Source organism: Eschscholzia californica, unplaced genomic scaffold, assembly GCF_041429995.1.
Source record: "Eschscholzia californica isolate CP2 unplaced genomic scaffold, dmEscCali1.0.p SCAF_5, whole genome shotgun sequence".
Taxonomy (NCBI): domain Eukaryota; kingdom Viridiplantae; phylum Streptophyta; class Magnoliopsida; order Ranunculales; family Papaveraceae; genus Eschscholzia; species Eschscholzia californica.
The window spans coordinates 49,804,426-49,822,125 of NW_028238472.1; the positions used below are offsets into that span (position 1 = coordinate 49,804,426).

Here is a 17,700-nt window from a genome sequence, read left to right on the forward strand (position 1 = left end):
ATCCATTACTTGTCGGATGATGTTTTCAATAAAATAGAGAAGAGGTGAATATATCTTCCAAGTAAGAGAGCGATTAAGATAACAAGACCTATATTTGGAAGCATTTTGGAAGCATCCGAGTTAGAAATATGGAACTTATCTCTAGAAGCTAAATCACGCAACTTGAAAGGGAAGACGAGCTCGTAAATTGTATTGGATGAAGTTTGGGTGTAATGGTAGAGTGGGACAGTATGACTCGGCGGCACAGGAGAGTGGTACAAAACTAAATTAGTAGCTAAACCAAAGATAATTATAAGTGGTTCCCTTGTAAGTGGGTTGAGTTATTGTCGTTACGATGTATTTACCCATAAGTTGAAGGCAATGCAGTTGACGATATTGACACTACTCGTACGACGAAGAAATGCTTAGTATAGTCTATAAGAGTGAAGATAAGGGAGGATATTTACGCACAGGATGACAACCTTATGGAATAACAGGACACGAAGGGAGTATCCTATTTCATGTAATTTGTCTTATCCATAGTTACACTTAGTTTAAACTCTTTACAACAATGTACAATTTCCGAAATTTATTTTATATCTACCTACCAGAAACTTTGAATGGAATGTATAACTTACACGAAAGGTAGAATTATTGATATTTATCTCTAAAAAGTGTTTTGGTTTCTGATTCGTATATACCCATCGGGTTCTCCCGGTAGTACTGCATAATTCGCCTAATAACTCACGCAACTAAACATCGTTAGTTTCTTCTTTCACAAAAATCGACATATTATGAAGTGATTTAGAAATAACCTAGGGTCATATTTAAGATATGATCAAATATATATATTTTATAGTAAAAAAGGGTCCCCAAAAAATGAGATCTTTATTAAAAATTTAAAAAACGTTTGGTACTTGGTTATTGTTTTATTTTGTACCTAAAAAGAGAAGAGAAGATATTATTATAATATAAAATAGCTGTCATCTATAAACATTGAAAACGACTAGTACTACTAATTATTTAAAAAGTATACAATAAGAAGAAACAAGCAAACTACCTTCCTTCTTTTCTTTGGTTTATCTGCCCTTTAGGTATGCCTATAAGATTCTAATGTCCTATATACTTTTTAAGTTTCTCTCTCTTTCTCTCTAGAAACTGTCAAAATCTCTCTATCTATCCAGTGTCCATGCACTTCAATACCCATACAAAATGATGGAGGTTAGGGCAAGGCAACCATACCCATGTAAGATATGATAGATTACGTCCTCGTCAAGTTTCCTGTGAGTTCACAGCTGTATAGACTGTGTGTGTGTCTGTGTGGAGGACTATCAATACCAAAAAATGTAATATAGCAGTAATCTTTAATTGCATTAATTAGTTAATTAATTAAGACACTTTTATAGAGTTCAATTGTTAATTTAGTGGACTTAAATTGACCAATAATTGAGCCATATAAAGCCTATACATTTGGTGTAGATTTAGTGGACTACAAAAAAGATTTAATATAAAAGAAGATAAACAATAAGTGGTGAGAGTTTTTGTTATGGAACACAATATGTTTATGTGAGACTATAGTTAAATTATTCAAACGGAGTAACTTGTCAAAAGCGGAGTTGAAGTCAAAAGATTTATACAGGAATAGATATTCTAAGTCTAAGATACTCTATTCATCTATGTTTGTCAGTTTGGGGAAAGAGAACATCAAGCCTCTACTCTCTCTTGCCATTTATTTATTATCCCGAATAAAGAAGTGGACAGATATGATAAGAGAGTAATTGAAATTCACAATTTACTAACGATTTGGTTAATTTGAAGATCAATGAGTTTATTTGTCAAGATATAGGGACTCAATAGACAAATTAGCTAAACAATTTGGGGTTAAATTGGAATTATATACGTGACAGGTCACATTTTTTGGCCCAAATAATCTATGAGGCATCCAAGATTTGGGTGGAAATTTTGGATGTCTCTGAGCCCCGTCTTCCCGTTCAAAAGAAGTGGGCCCACATGTCACTGCCACATTGGCACAAAATACAATAATAACTAGTTGAGTTTGAGGGTGATTCACTTTGCCACTAGTTCCCATATTTGATATTTTGACAACTGGCACTCTACTACTCAATTTGTACACGTGAGTTCTTGATAACTACACTCAAACTATCACTTTGCTACAGAGTTGTACATCCAATAATTAATTCCTTCATATTTATGATATTTTTACTAGTATTTCCTCTTTCTCTTAAAAATTTATATCTACGCCTAATATACAAATCTTGAAATCGATTAAAATTATTGTTATGTATAACCTCAATCATGATTAACTGATTTATCGAAAAATATATATTGAGTGATGCAACATAAGATTTGTTTCTACCAACATTAATGACTACAATTGCAACAAAAAAAACATTGATGACTACGGATGGCGAACGTTATATGCAATAGAAATCAAATCATAAGTGTACTTGCCACATCGGTGATGTACTCAAGTTATACAAAATAGTAAATGTTTAGATCTGCCCTACCACATCTGTCTCATCACCTCTAGTCCTAATAGAAGACGTTTGACATGATTAGTGAGTGACATATATTGAAGATACATTCGGCTATACAAGTACATTGCTTAAAGTAAGTAATTGTCTGTCTATTCAAACTTGAGATATACGACTATTAAAGTTTTTTTTTTTTATGTTTGTCACTAGACTATCATGATTAATAAGTGTACCCACAAGTAGATGGAGAAGAGATTGACTTTGAATGATAAAGGTTAAAACTTGTTTGTGCCATTATTGTTAACCAAACGTTCATTAGTCGATGTCATTCAAAGTTTCTGATGCGTTTAAGTCTTGCAAAATAGTTAATGCTTACAAAAAAAGTTAATGTTTAGCCTTGTCACACCACATCTAATTCATCGACTTTAGTTACAATACGATATTTCTGAAACGATTAAAGAATAACAAATTTTGAAGTTGCATTTCCCTACACCAGTAGTATTTTCTCAAAATAAATTATCAGACTCCTAAAACTTAACACATGACACCGCTAGATTTCTTTTTTCAAGTATTACAATATTTATACACCAATTATATTCTCCTACACCAACAGTCTCTTCTCAAAATAAATCGTCAAGAAATCCCACAATTGCTAGATGCAAAAAAAAAATAAAAGAAGGTGAGATAACGACATCCGAACATGCAATTCTCATTGGGTACTGCACCAGATTTTGAAAGGTTCGATTTGAAGGGGTCTTTAAAAATATAATCGACTGGTTGAATGGATACTTATCTAAAGCACACTAAACCTCAACATACCTTTTAAAAAGTTTCCAGCGGACCTAGTAGAAAGTTTTTGTCGGAATGTTGATCATATAGTCGGATATACTTGCCAAAAAAAAACGCAACGTGATAGTCTCCAAATCTCTGTACCATAAATTCTTGTAATCAATGGAATATCTCATGAACGGACAATTATATGAAAAAAATATTCCAAGTTACATGTATACTTTTTTTTTTTGTGGAAAGAAGTTACATATTAGTTCTTGCAACTAAAAAAGAATTAGATATTAATTAGTAATTGTGGTTTTGAAGAATCCAATACTGTTATATAGTGCAGACTGAGACATAATATCTAAACACCAAGAACAAAATTTTGAGTTTGGTTCTTGGTAATCATATAAAGGTGGAAAACAGTGACTTCCAAAATATGCCACTAGGTCAGACTGATTACCAACCAAACAGATGTCTCCTACTGGCTACCCCTTCTTTAATTAACCCTAATTATCTAACATTAATTAATCAACCTTTAATCAAATCATTTGAGTCAAGGTTTGAGCTAATCCCCTTTTTTTTCAAAAACAATCTTCTCTCTTAAACCCCCTTGACCAGAACTTTCCTCCTCACCTACCAACTCCTCCTTTAAAACCCCATTAAAACCCTTTATTTCTTTCTACACACAAAATAAGGCACCACTCTGTTTCTCTCTCTAGAATTCTCTCAAATGGCTTCTCTTCTTCCTCTTCTTCTCTGTTTCACCATCTCTGTTCTAATAACCTTCTTTTCTCTTTCTTCATCTCATGTTGTTTTTCCTCTTAGTCATTCTCTCTCTAAAACTGAATTTAAGAATACCCATCATCTTCTTAAATCCACTTCTACTCGTTCCACCACTAGATTCCACAACCACCACCGGAAACACCACAACCACCACCGGCAAATATCTCTACCACTCTCCCCTGGAAGTGATTACACTCTTTCTCTCTCTCTAGGTTCAAACCCAACTCAAACAATCTCTCTATATATGGATACAGGTAGTGATCTTGTTTGGTTCCCCTGTTCCCCATTTGAATGTATTCTCTGTGAAGGTAAATACAACCCTAAAACCACACCTAAACCTCCTAAAATTTCATCCATTAATTCAATTTCTTGTCAATCTCCTCTTTGTTCATCTGTTCATTCTTCTCTTCCTAATCCTGATCTTTGTTCAATGGCTAAATGTCCATTAGAATCAATTGAAATGTCAGAATGTTCATCTTTTTCTTGTCCACCATTTTATTATGCTTATGCTGATGGATCTTTCATTGCTAATCTTTATAATGATAATTTAACATTACCCATGTCAAATCCATCATTCAATCTTCAAAATTTCACATTTGGGTGTGCAAATTCAGCTCTTGGTGAACCAATTGGTGTTGCTGGTTTTGGTAATGGAATTCTCTCTCTACCGAGTCAACTCGCTACTTTCTTCCCTGAACTCGGTAACCGATTCTCTTACTGTTTGATCTCTCACTCATTTAATTTCGATCAAATTCGAAAACCCAGTCCTTTAATTCTTGGAATAATCGATGAAAAGAGAGAATTAGGGTTTGGTGAGACCGAATTTATCTACACACCCATGCTTGATAATCCTAAACATCCATATTTCTACTCCGTTGGTCTAGAAGCGATTTCAATCGGTGGGACACGGATCGGTACCCCACTGAGTTTAAAACGAGTTGATAGAAAAGGAAACGGTGGAATGGTTGTTGATTCTGGTACAACTTATACAATGTTACCATCAAGATTCTATGAATCGGTTAGAACTGAGTTTGAGAATCAAGTTGGAACAGTTTATGAACGAGCTAGTGAAACAGAGTATCAAACTGGAATCGGTCCATGTTATTACTTTGATGACTCAGTTGACAAGGTGGGTAAAAGTAAAATACCTAAAGTGGTTTTTCACTTTGGTGGTAATGTGAGTGTTATTTTACCAAGGAGAAATTACTTTTTTGGATTCGACGGTGGAGATGAAAAGATGAAGAAGAAAGTAGGATGTTTGATGTTGATGAACGGTGGAGATGAAGCGGAATCAAGTGGGCCCGCTGCAACTTTAGGTAATTACCAACAACAAGGTTTTGAAGTGGTTTATGATTTGGAAGAAAGGAAGGTTGGGTTTGCTAGGAAGAAATGTTCATCTCTATGGAATAATCTTAATAAGCGTTGACTTTAAGTCAATGAGTTGACTTTTTATAATCACGTGCGGATTGAATATAGGGTTGACCACACGTGGGGGTTGTTTTTCTGGATTTGGTACTTTATGCATAGGATGTGAAATAACGTGGGGTAAAATGTAAAAAAAGGACTTGTGAATAGTAAAGTACTTTTTGTTTTGTAAAAGTGTAAGTGCTTACACCAACAAAGTTCTCATCAATATTGACAAATTAAAAAAAAATCTTCATACAAAGTTTACTTCTTCACATTGTACTAATGAAAACAGTTACTCTTCATTTTATTAAATTTCACCTCTTTATTACTACTATTTTTCTCCTTTTAGTGGTGGATTATGTTGACGTAAACTTCAAACTCGTGGAGGTCCAAGATTCGACTTCCAGAGTAGACAGATTCCATGATTTATTGACCTTAGGTTGTTATTTAGGTGTAAATGTTGTTGGTCTTTAGGTTATAGTTTAGTTGGGCTATAGCCTTTCTTTTGAAAGAGTTTGAATCAGATGGTTATCGTGTTTATCACATCTTTGATGTATCAATGCCATTGTAATCAGGAACGCAACCAAAAGTTTTGTTTGACAGGGGCCGAGAAGTTCTGAGTGAGTAGAAAATACTACCCAAAAATAAAAAAAGATTAAAAGTAAAAACAATTTTTGTCACCTCACTAAAAATTTGACGTTTGTCGTAACTCGTCGTGGTGTGCCTTCTCGAAAGTTTATTTTCACAATATTTCATTAAAAATCCTGAATTTTTTTGGTGTAAATAAGAACAATGAAGGGACAATATGCAATTTTATTACATGCCCGTTGCCCGAGGGATGATGAGGAAATTTTAAAATAATCAAGAGGAATTAGGATGAAATATTAATTGTAAAAGTTCTATTGCATTTCCAACGACAAATATGCTAATAATCAACATCTAATTGTGCCAGATATCTAGATTTGTCCAGGCTGGGTCAAGATTAAGTAAAAGTTCTCGTGTAACTAAAAAAACTAACTAAATATCAAGTAAAAAGGATAATTTGCGCACTATGTTTAGAATTTGGTTCCAGTATCGTGTGAGCTTGTATTATAACATTTCTTTAGTTTTGATTTTGTTGATGTGAAGGGTAGGGTGGGGGCCAATAAACTTATGGCTCCCAAAATTGCGTCTCATCGTTAATACAATAGTGAGAAGGTGTGAAGGTCGGGGGGGGGGGGGGGGGTCATTGCCCCCTTAGACTACACACAGTTCTCGTCTCTGGACTATCGTAGATGTCAATTTCCCCAAAAAAAAAAATCTACCACTATTATGTTACGAGATATTCTTATGCGTGTCTGTCCATCCATATACAGCCGACTGTACTTTTTTTAATTAGAGACCTACTCAAAATGTGGGTCAACAAGGACTGGTAGAGGTCAATCCACATCTCTATTATCGGAACTAATCATTGTAAAGTTATGCTCAAACAATTCTTAAATTTAAACTATATGCACCTAATTGTCACTTTATTCTTGCTCATCACTACAATATCAAAACTATTAATTTAAATCAAGAACTAATTAAAATTTCTCTTTCATGTGTTGAACCGTTTCTCTATTTGGACTTCTCACTTACATATTCTTTTTTTTTTTGAGGAGTTCTCACTTACATATTCAATAATTATGTTGACACTATAATATTTTATTGGACATGCCCCATTTTCATGATCTACCAATTTACTTTTTTAATTAAAATTATGTGGATTATAAATTTTTCGACTCCTAATACACTAGATTATCTTCTTTGTTGGTGACTCGTACCTCATATTTTTAATTATATATGTAGATGTGTAGCTTTATACACACAGTTGACCAAAATTGTATGTTCGAGTTTTTTTTTCTTTAAATGAATCATAAATATAGGTGAGAGATCTGAATAACGAGTTCAATATTTTCTGTATTTAGTAGTGGTATTGACTTGATTGTTAAGTTCTGTTTTAAACTATCATTTAAATGTAATTGCTTGAGAAATCAAATTCACGGATAGTATAAAACTATAGATAGGCGGACGAGGTGTCTAGTCCTCTTGCCCGCTCAACCATGAATAAGTAGGGCGGACGGTCTTGTAGTGTGCATTTTTCCCTAGATTTTGGTCTAAATCAAACCCTTAAGTAGATCAAGAGGGATATAAACTTTACAACCGAGTGATTTCGGCTAGATTGACGGACAGAGATGAGTGTTCACAGGTTGACGGACAGAGATGAGTGTTCACAGGAATAGGGACCTTAAAACGAGAGGGGGAGAAGAAGAGGGAAGAGGTAAAAAGTGAAATTTAGAGATTCTAGATTTTATAGAGGGGTAAAAAGTGAACAAAAATGAAAAAAAGGGCATCCCCATAATTTAAAAACTTTTAGTTCGTTTTTTCCAAAATTATCTTTGAATCGGACATTTGAGCAAATTTCCACTATTATTATTTACTCGTGAGGTGGCACCAATTGAACACAAGTGGAGTCATCACAGACTTAGTGAGGATAATGTTTAAGGTAGTTGTCGTGATCTTCATCCCGATCCAGTAAGTTTATTACATTGGAGCGTTAGAGCATCTCCAATGCAAAACTCAATCTTAAAAACTCGGAGTGCTACATAAGATTTTCTGAGTTTTTCTTAAAAAATCACCTCCAATGCAAAACTCAACTAGGATCTCAAAGATGATGTGTCGAGAGTGGAATAGAGATATCTCAAGAGGACACTCTATTTTCAGAGTGTCCTCTTGAGATATCTCTAATTGTCCAACTCATCAATATTTAAATTTCAATCAATAGAAATCAAGTCTTCGTATATTTCCAAAATAACTAATTATTCTTTTACAAAAATAACCATGACACGTAAGTAAAATAAAAGAGTTTAGAGTGTTGCATTGGAGACATACAAGAATTGAGGATCTCTATTTTCGACACCTAGGAGTGAGAATCTGAATTGGAACTTGACAAATAGGACGAATAGAGATTTTTTTGATTTTTGCATTGGAGATGCTCTTAGTCCTAAACCCTGATGTCAGACTCGGTTTGAGTTGGCCTTGTCTTCTTGATGCTTTATAGGCTCGTTATTTTCTTGCTTCACCCAAAATATTGTATCCCGTAAAATTTCTTTGTTCTCTAAATCATCGATCAATAAGTAATGAAAGAACTAAATTGAACTTCTAACAAAACAATGTTATTTTCTGAAGTAAGGAACGTAAAGCCAAATACAACAAGGCCGCGGCTTTAGGGCATAAAGAATAATTTCTGGGGAATAAATTCTCTAGGGAATCCACGATTTTTCGTTCATTCTCCGGGAAATATTTTAATAGTCTGAAAACTCACTTGATCAAACATTGACCCCTAATCTTCATCTTCTTTATCACCTTCACTACCACAACTTCCCATCACCACCTCTTCACTATCCTCTCTTCTCCACTCCAACTCACTGTTACCCTCTCTCTCTCTAGATATCTCTCTCTCACTGACTATATTTCTCTCTCTAGGAGCTTCCTATAGTTGTTGAAACATCAAAGAGGAGGCTCTTGCAGATATCTATATATATATATAGAGAGAGAGAAAAAAAAAATGTATATAACAGTAAGAAGGAATGGACCAATTGAATGAATGAAAAATTCCTAGTAAAGGGTAGAACCTAAATCAACAAACTATTTCCCACAATCCTTCAATTTTCATCATTGTTATTTTAAATTGAACCGAAAAAACTCAATTTTTTTCACGTTAAAGCATAAGGACTCCAAAACCAATAATCACACAGGTGAGATATAGATAAATTTCAACCCACTAAGAGTAGGTCCTCAATACTGATCTAGGGTTTCATTTTAATAAAGTATGAACTGTTCAGAATTGGGTAATCAAAACAACACTATGCTAAAAACAAGAAGTCTAAGAGGTTGTTGGATCTTCTTACTAATAAGTGTGTTCCGCCCTGGATGATTAACCGAGGAAGAAACTAATTGAAGAGGTAAGAGAGTAGTGAGAGGATTATTAAAGGAACAACTTTTTTCTGCCTAAACCTTCGTCAGTTTTTTTTTTGAGGTTCAGAAATACAAAAAGGGAGAAATTTGGAGTGAATAAAGAAACCCTTAAATATAGGGGGAAGTAGAGGCTGATGTACATCCAATTGGATCTTGAGAGCTTGAAGATTAGAGGACATTGTTTAATCAAATCGATTTTTGGATTAAAAGAAAAATATGTTTGTGAATTAACATTTATTGACTATATCTTTATTCCCCGGAGAATTTTTCTTATTCCCCAAAACCGCGGCCTACAACAATCACAACGCACATCCGTACATTTTTTTTTTTGTTAAAGGGAATACATTAACATAAACGAGTCTATTACAGTAAGTTAAAAAGAAAAATACAAATACAGTAAGAAAAGTAGTACAACAAAATATCAGAACTGAAGAGGTGCACTGTATAACTTCGGTTTGTAGAGCAGTCTTCATTCTGTGGCTTGCAAGGCTGGCAGCTCTTCTTGAGTAAGATGCAATATTTAGTCTTGATAGTCCGTCTGGTAGCTATAAAGATGAATCTCGTATCTAACCTCTTGTAACACTTTAGATGGATTAAACATTCACCCAAAGTTTCCGAAAGAAACAAGGGTGTCTGCAAGATGGAATCATAGGATGATTCCGGGGTATCCCGCCAGTATTCTCCATATACAGAGACCATATCCGATCGAATTCTACAATGTAGAAATAGTTCAGAAACCTGGGAAATGGGATCGCCGTCATAGCCCGAGTATGAATACCCTGCTAATCCGACAAAGGATCGCAATAAAATTGCGAAAAGGGGTGGAAGTGAACATGTTACAGAGATTGGAATCAGAATTGAATCTATAGTATTACCAAAGACACATGTACTCGACAAAAAGTGAGCTGGAAGATAAGAAACCTCAACTGCAAGACGATGATGGCGATTAAAATACAAAGTTGAGTACAAACCGGGATCGAAGGGAAAGTATAGATAAATGCTTATAATTATTGGTCTGATAGAATTGAAAGTTAAATCTATTTGATCCACATATACAGAAGTAGTCGACAAAAGAAGATATGGAAGATAAGCAACCAAAACTTTATGGCGAAGATGGAAAGTTATTTTCGGAGTATAGTGACGTCCGGGGTCGAATGGAAATGTGAGATGGATTCTATTTGTTACTCGACTGATCCAGAGGCCAAATTGGCCAGCTACTGTGCGATTAGTGTACCTAAATTGATTATCGTTAAATATGAGTGAAACTAACATGGAAACTTGATCAAAACCTTCGCAAATAGAACGACAAGGTGAAAACACTATATAACGAAGAATCAAGGTGTGAACGAAATATGCATAGAGGTTCAACATGAGGTTCAAGATGCTCAGAGAAATCCAAAGGAGTAAAATAAGGACTAATAAACCCATAAACTCCAACTAATATAGTAAGTATTAGCCGAAGGTTCAAAGATGACTTCCCTGATAGATGATTCCGACCGTTTGAGGGTTTCCTTCGATAGTGGTGAAGCCTCCGCGAAGTAGTTACTCCCCCCGTTCCATAGAAGAAAATACTTGTTGTTGCGTGTATTCACCTCAGTCCTAGTTGCTAATTTCCGATGACTGAAATGGAAAAATTAACTTATACAGAAGGGGAGATCATCATTGAATGAATCCCCAATCCATCCCGAAGATACTAAGGATCGGTGAAAACCTAGATTTAACTGATATCTAAACTGGTTGATTGAAATTGGGAGAGAAACTTCACATATGAAGTGGTTGCTATGGTGGTACTCTTAAAGTCAGTTTTTGTTGAAAGAGTTTGTGATTTGGCTGATAGAGGTGGTTTATTGTGAGTGATGAGAATTTTAAAATTAGGGTTTACTCTTGGCTACCAAGTCGGGTATTTGGGAGAGGATACTAGTGGCAAGGTGGTGATTATTCTATTGTGAACTTATGTAGGTAGATTGGATGAGAAAAAGTAATTGCATGTGGGATTGGGGTGATAGATTAGGTGGATTTTGATTGTTCTTGGAGTAGTTTAGGGTTTGTTTTGGGAAAAAAGAGGGAAGAAAGGGGACTTTCTCTCTCTTCAAAAAACCCTGTTCGACCCTTCATACATCCCCCCCACATCCGTACATTTTAAGGGAGAAACTCAACCAACTATAATGCAACTTCAATAGCCTATACTAGAGTCACACTTTAGTACTCCATCAGGCTACAACCCTTGTGCTATATAAGGAAGATTTAAATCGGTAACAATCCATCGTTTAATGGAGAGAAAGTTGTTCCAGACTACAAATCTTTCCGGTTGTACTTCGTTAGCTGTTGTATGCTTGTAATAATTCAAATAGTTGACACAAATTAACTGTTCGAAATCAACCAAATATATTATGTGGACAACTATTTTCGAGTCCGGTGTAAGTCAATCATTCTTGACTTAATTGACTTTGTTTAATAGGGACAACTCCATAGAACCTTAAATATTAAAACAGTAATTAATCTGAGGACCATAAACAAATATAATAGAAAATAGATTACCTAATTGTTCTTCTTCTACTTTTTCTTCTTCATAAGGACAAGGCACTCGTGAGTAGTGGAGGTAGGAAATATAGATAGTTCGGAGGTAGGAAATTTTTGACGTTTTATAATTCAATCAAACTTTTAATAATAACAAGTTGCCTTTTTCTTTTTGGTGAAAATGCATATAGCCTGCAGTATGTTACTCATTCAAACACAATAAGTTGCCCTAAGAAACTCCAAGGGCATCTCCTATGCAAAACTCCAAAAAAAGAACTCGAATCGTCCTGTCTTAATTTAGATTTCTTATCTAGATGACACTATGAACATCCTATTGTCGAAACACATCTCCAATGTAACACTCGAATTGTCGTACTTCTCAAGCCTTATATAACCGATTGTTGGTGGTCGAAGATTGCGATGGCGATGGCAGAGGGAAATTGTAGGTGTTGAAAAGAATCCCCAGTTCTGGACTCTCTCTAATGATATTACAACTGCTCTTTTATATAAGACGAATGGTTGTCCACTTTTGATGATAACTTGAAGAAATGCAGGGGCCGGTCTTGAGATTTTGGAGGCCCGAAGCGAGTTCTAAGAATGTGGCTTACACACGTTTCACAAGAAAAAAATTTGTATGTCAAAATTGTCAACATTTTCCTTTTTCCATATTGTGAGGTTTAAACATGGAACCTGCATGTGTTCATAACTTGCAGTGTGAATCGAACTATCTGATTGAGTTATTCGAAAATCGATTTGGGAAAAAATTGCATACGTCCATAGTTGATCAGCCGGTCAAATGGTTCAACGAGTTCGGAACTCGGCGTGTCAATAGCTTGTTCAGTTTCCTTTTTCTAACCGAAAATAAAAATAAAAAAATGGTTCTTGAGAAAAGTGTCCATAGAAATTTGAGTCTCCTTTTTCGGTGCTTATAAGGTGGCAGTGTTGGTTATGACTTGATGGTGCTTGTGGCTTGATGGTGGTTGTGGTGGCAGAGGTTTAGTAATGGTGGTGGTTGTGGTGGTAGAGGTTTAGTAATGGCGGTTGTGGTGTTGAGATTTAGTAATGGAGTGGTCGTGGTGGTGCTAATGTATGTACAATGATAGAGGTTTAGTAATTGTAGTGTTGGTAGTAGAAGTACAATAGTGGAGGTTCAATAATCGTGGCGATGGTAGAAGTTTGAACTAAAATAATTAAGAAACGTACAATTTAATGATGGTGGTTGTGATGTTGAAATTTAGTAATGGTGGTGGTGGTAGTGGGGATATATTATGGAGGTTTAGTAATTTTGGTGGGGGTAGAAGTGTCAAGTAAAGTAATAAAAAAAAAAGATAATTTAAGAAGGTAAAAATGATAATGCTTGAGGTCGAACTTGTGTCATTTGAATCCTAAAACATGCTTTTACCAATGGAGCCATAGTAAATTACTTGATGTTTTTGAAAACTTAAACAAAAATAATAAAAAATCGGGGCCCCTTAGTTCTTTCAGTTTGGTCTTCTTGTGAGGCCCTTTGGCCCTGGGGGCCCGAAGCGAGCCTTTGGTCGCTTACCCCTCACGGCCGGCCCTGAAGAAATGTGGTAACACTGATCTTTTTATTTGGAATGATTTTTTCATTGCTGAAAAAAAAAGATCAGTATATGATAAAATACAGTAGATCAAGTATTTAACATAATAAGAGGCAAAAGTATTATACTCAAGATCTAATTCTCAACAAAACCTATACCCTATATCAGTTTCTATCAAATGAAGCTAGTCAATTTTAAACTACTCAGATCCTTCAACTTCTATTTCTAATTAACTTCATTCTTTGTTTCTAGGTGCAGTGAAGGTATCTCCTTGGCTACCAGTTTCCTAATTTCCTCCTATAAATCTTCCCAATTTTTCATATATCCAAGTTGGAGACTGTTCTTCGGTCTGTGGATAGGAGATACGAATGTCATCTTCTCAATTGTCTGCCCATTTCCAGGTATACGGATAGTAAACCGATTGAAACCTTTGCAACAAAAGGTATATGGTTCTAGAGAATCGTCTCCAACAAGTAGATATAGAGAGAAAGCTGGCCTAATCGATAGCGAGTTTCGTTCGGGAACTTCACTTCAATTTCTTCACTATATGGCACCCTATGAAGCTTCAGATATATATAATATTCGGTGGCGGTACATTAGGCAAATCAAAGTTGGTTAATACGTCCATGTCATAACAGTTTATGTTGTTGATTGGCAAAATCAACCAGCTTTCCTTTTCTCTTGGATTTCCGTGCTAAACTTATAAGTTGAAGAGCCTCGTAAAATTCTTCCTGTCCTGTGAGAACACCGGTCTCACTCTTCTTCATTAACTACTGTCCATATATGTACATATAAATTTAATTATATATATACGTGTGTGTGTGTGTGTATATATATATATATATATATATATATATATATATAAAAAAGCAACCAACAACATTAAAAATAAATAACAATTATACCTTGTCGCGAATAAGTTTGGGCAAATTGGAACATTTGGAGAAGTCCAAATACACCCAGTAGTTGATTAACCGATCTTCTTCACGTCGGATGGTTGCTCTCATATAACACTGTTCAAAAGCGTCAACATCAGATACTTGTAGTTGTCGATTACTACTCTCCCCACTCTCCCCCTCTTTCGTGACCGCCATTTAAACTATGAGTAGTAATGGTAAAATTATATTAATACATGTAAAAAGGTTCAAACTTATACTCATCAAATAAAGATTATCTTTCAAATTGAGCAATAAGGATAGATAAGGCTTGTGAGGTGAGAATAAACAGATACAGGGAGAGTGGGCATCTTTGTCGTAGTCCTCTAGAGGACTATGTTGGAGTCGAGATGCATTCCATGATTACAGATAATAATAAGTCTGGAATTCCAACTGCCCTCAAAACTGATTTTAAAAAACCCTAAAAAACCCTATCATACGCCTTTGCCATATCGATTTTCAGCGCAAAAGCCCCTGTTTTCGATTTAGATTATTTCATGAAGTGTAAGCTTTCATGAGCAATGACCAAGTTATTTGTTATTTGTCTACCCGGTACGAGAGCACTTTGATTTCAGCTAATGTAATCATCCAAGAATGGCTTAAGTCTAGTAGCAATAAGCTTTCTGATGATCTTGTAATTGGTGTTACATAAGGCAATGGGGCGGAAATCAGTAGTCATTGTTGGGTTCCCAGATTTTGGAATCATGACCAAGTTTGTGTGATTTATGGATGGGTCAATAGTCCCGTGGCTGAAAGTAGTTTGGACACTCTTGATGATGTCAGGCCCAATAATGTCCCAGGCGTTTTGATAAAATAAGGGAGGGTACCCATCTGGGTCTGGGCTTTTAAGGGGACCCATGTTAAATATTGTCGCCTTGAATACTGATCATCTGTCTGTAATGTCTTGAAATCTTGTAAGACCTAAAGAGGGACCGATGAAATCGACTCCTCTCTTAACATGGGCTGCAAGTGATCAACATTATGTTCGGCTATGTCTATTTCATTCACAATCTGATTCCCATCTGGTTTCAGAATAAGTTGGATATGATTTTTCTTTATGTGAATAACATTTGCAGTGTGAAAGGCTTTAGTATTTGGGTTATTTCCCAAATAGACCCTAACTTTGTGACCAGCTTCCTGCCTAACCCCTACTTTATCAAAAAATTTCAGATGACCCCCTTTTTCAGTTACCGTTATAATTCTGTTAATTAGTCATCATTTCTCTCTCTTCCATCTCATCACCTCTCTCTGCCACCTCATCGTCTTCAACGGCGAAGATCGCCGACCGACGACCTTGATACATTAAAAAAAAAATTCCTTTCTCCTCTCTCTCTAAATTTTTTTTGAACTCTTTGAGAGAGAGAGCAGACCATTGAAGGTCTGCGAACAGATCCACAACGGATCTGTTCAAAGGATCTGTTCGCAGACCATTGAGGTTCTGTGAAGACCTTCAATGGCCTGCTCTCTCTAGATCTGTAGAGAGAGTGAGAGTTTTAAAAAAAAAAATTAAAGAGAGAGGAATTTTTTATTTTTATTTTGTTTGAAGGTCGCCGACCGGAAAATTGGTCGGCCGACGATTTTTGCGGTGAAGACGATGAGGTGGCGAGAAGATGAGGTGGCAGAGAGAGGTGATGAGATGGAAGAGAGGGAAATGATGACTAGTTAACGGAGTTATAACAGAGTTATAACGGTAACTAAAAAAGGGGGCCATCTGAGTATTTTTGATAAAGTAGGGAGCTAGGCAGGAAGATGGTCACAAAGTTGAGGGTTATTTGGAAAATAACCTTTAATATTTCTATCTCCGTTGAGGGCCCAGAATTGTCTTGTTCTTTGCTCCAGTTTTGTTCTTTACATCTTTTCCAAACATAATAGTTCCTCTTGTAGAATAGACTCACTATGAAGAGACTCTGTAGATGGGCTAAGACATTGAATTCTTTTGAGTTCCTCCAGTAAGACCCTGAGTCTACGCTCCATGTTACCGAAAGCAGACTGCCTCCATTTTTTTAAATCCTCGTTGACCCTCTTCAGTTTATGTGGTGAAGACTGATTGTGGTTAGTCCAAAATTGTTGAAGATTTTTCCGATATAGATGATGTTTGACCCAATATGCCTCAAATCGTTCTAAATTAAGGCATGTTGAACCATGAATCGACATTTTGAGAAGAATAGGGCAGTGATCACTATTGTATCTAGGGAGGTGGAAAACGCCAACATTTTGATAGAAATCAAGCCATCTTGTCTGAGCAAAATCAATGGAGGAGATGACAAACGGTTTTAAGCCCTAGAAAACGAAAGAGAGAGGAATCGGCGGCGAGAGAAAAGTGTTGGAACAACTTCATTTATACGGTGAAACCCCCTAATTAGGAAACTTCGGTAAGGACGGAGCCAGGATTTGAAGTTAGTCAGGACTAGCCTAAAATTAGTTAGAGATCGAAATTTCATTTTAACGTATATGCACTCACAAGTAGTATTTAAAAAAACAACTTAATTTTTGTTGAATAAATAATATAAATTCAATCGGTTAATTGAAATAAAGTATAAATCAAATTGTTTATAAATAAAATTATTTTAAACATATATAAAACTACTTTCAATTATTAATTGGTTATTTAAAACGCTCAATTGGTTAGTTCAAATAAAGTATACATCAAATTGTTTATAAATAAAATTATTTTAAAAATTTATAAAACTACTTTCATTTAAAAATTGATTATTTAGAAAATAAAAAAAAATAAAGAAAACTACTTTCATTTATAAAACTATTATCATTTATAAAACTATTATCATTTATAGAACTACTTTCATTTACAAATAACACCTATGGGAGGCCTCTGTAAAACTTTCTATGAAAAAAATGAAAATCATGTTATGTAAGGCTATAAATAGCCATCTCAGTTGGTTAATCAATGTAAAGTTTTCTAGTAATTACTTGTGTTCAAAGTTCTAATATAGAATCTTTATACGGTGAACCTCCCCAAATTAGGAAACTTCTATATGTCCAAATAAATAGTATTAAAAAAACAACTTTTTGTCGAATAAATAAATAAATTCAATTGATTAGTTCAATTAAAGTATAAATTAAATTGTGTAGAGATAAAATTATTTTAAACATATATAAAACTACTTTCAATTATAAATTAGTTATTTAAAAAAATAAAGAAAACAAAAGGAAGTAAACCGTTTCTTTTATAAATATAATTATTTGAAACAGTTTAAAAAGACTTCTTTTAACTTTTTAAACATTTAACTTAAA

The 17,700-nt window shown here is 34.9% G+C and overlaps 1 protein-coding gene across 1 annotated transcript; it reads left to right on the forward strand.

Annotated features, from left to right (window-relative positions):
- The first annotated feature begins 3,865 nt into the window (after positions 1 to 3,865).
- On the forward strand, positions 3,866 to 5,697 carry LOC147540160 (Eukaryotic aspartyl protease family protein). The gene has a single exon (XM_086643505.1). It carries the CDS (start codon positions 3,979 to 3,981, stop codon positions 5,455 to 5,457), a length of 1,479 nt encoding a protein of 492 aa, XP_086499631.1. The 5' UTR covers positions 3,866 to 3,978; the 3' UTR covers positions 5,458 to 5,697.
- The last annotated feature ends 12,003 nt before the right edge of the window (positions 5,698 to 17,700 follow it).

Excerpts from the sequence above, each read along its gene's own strand:
- LOC147540160 (XM_086643505.1), top strand. The coding sequence starts at position 3,979 with ATGGCTTCTCTTCTTCCTCTTCTTCTCTGTTTCACCATCTCTGTTCTA.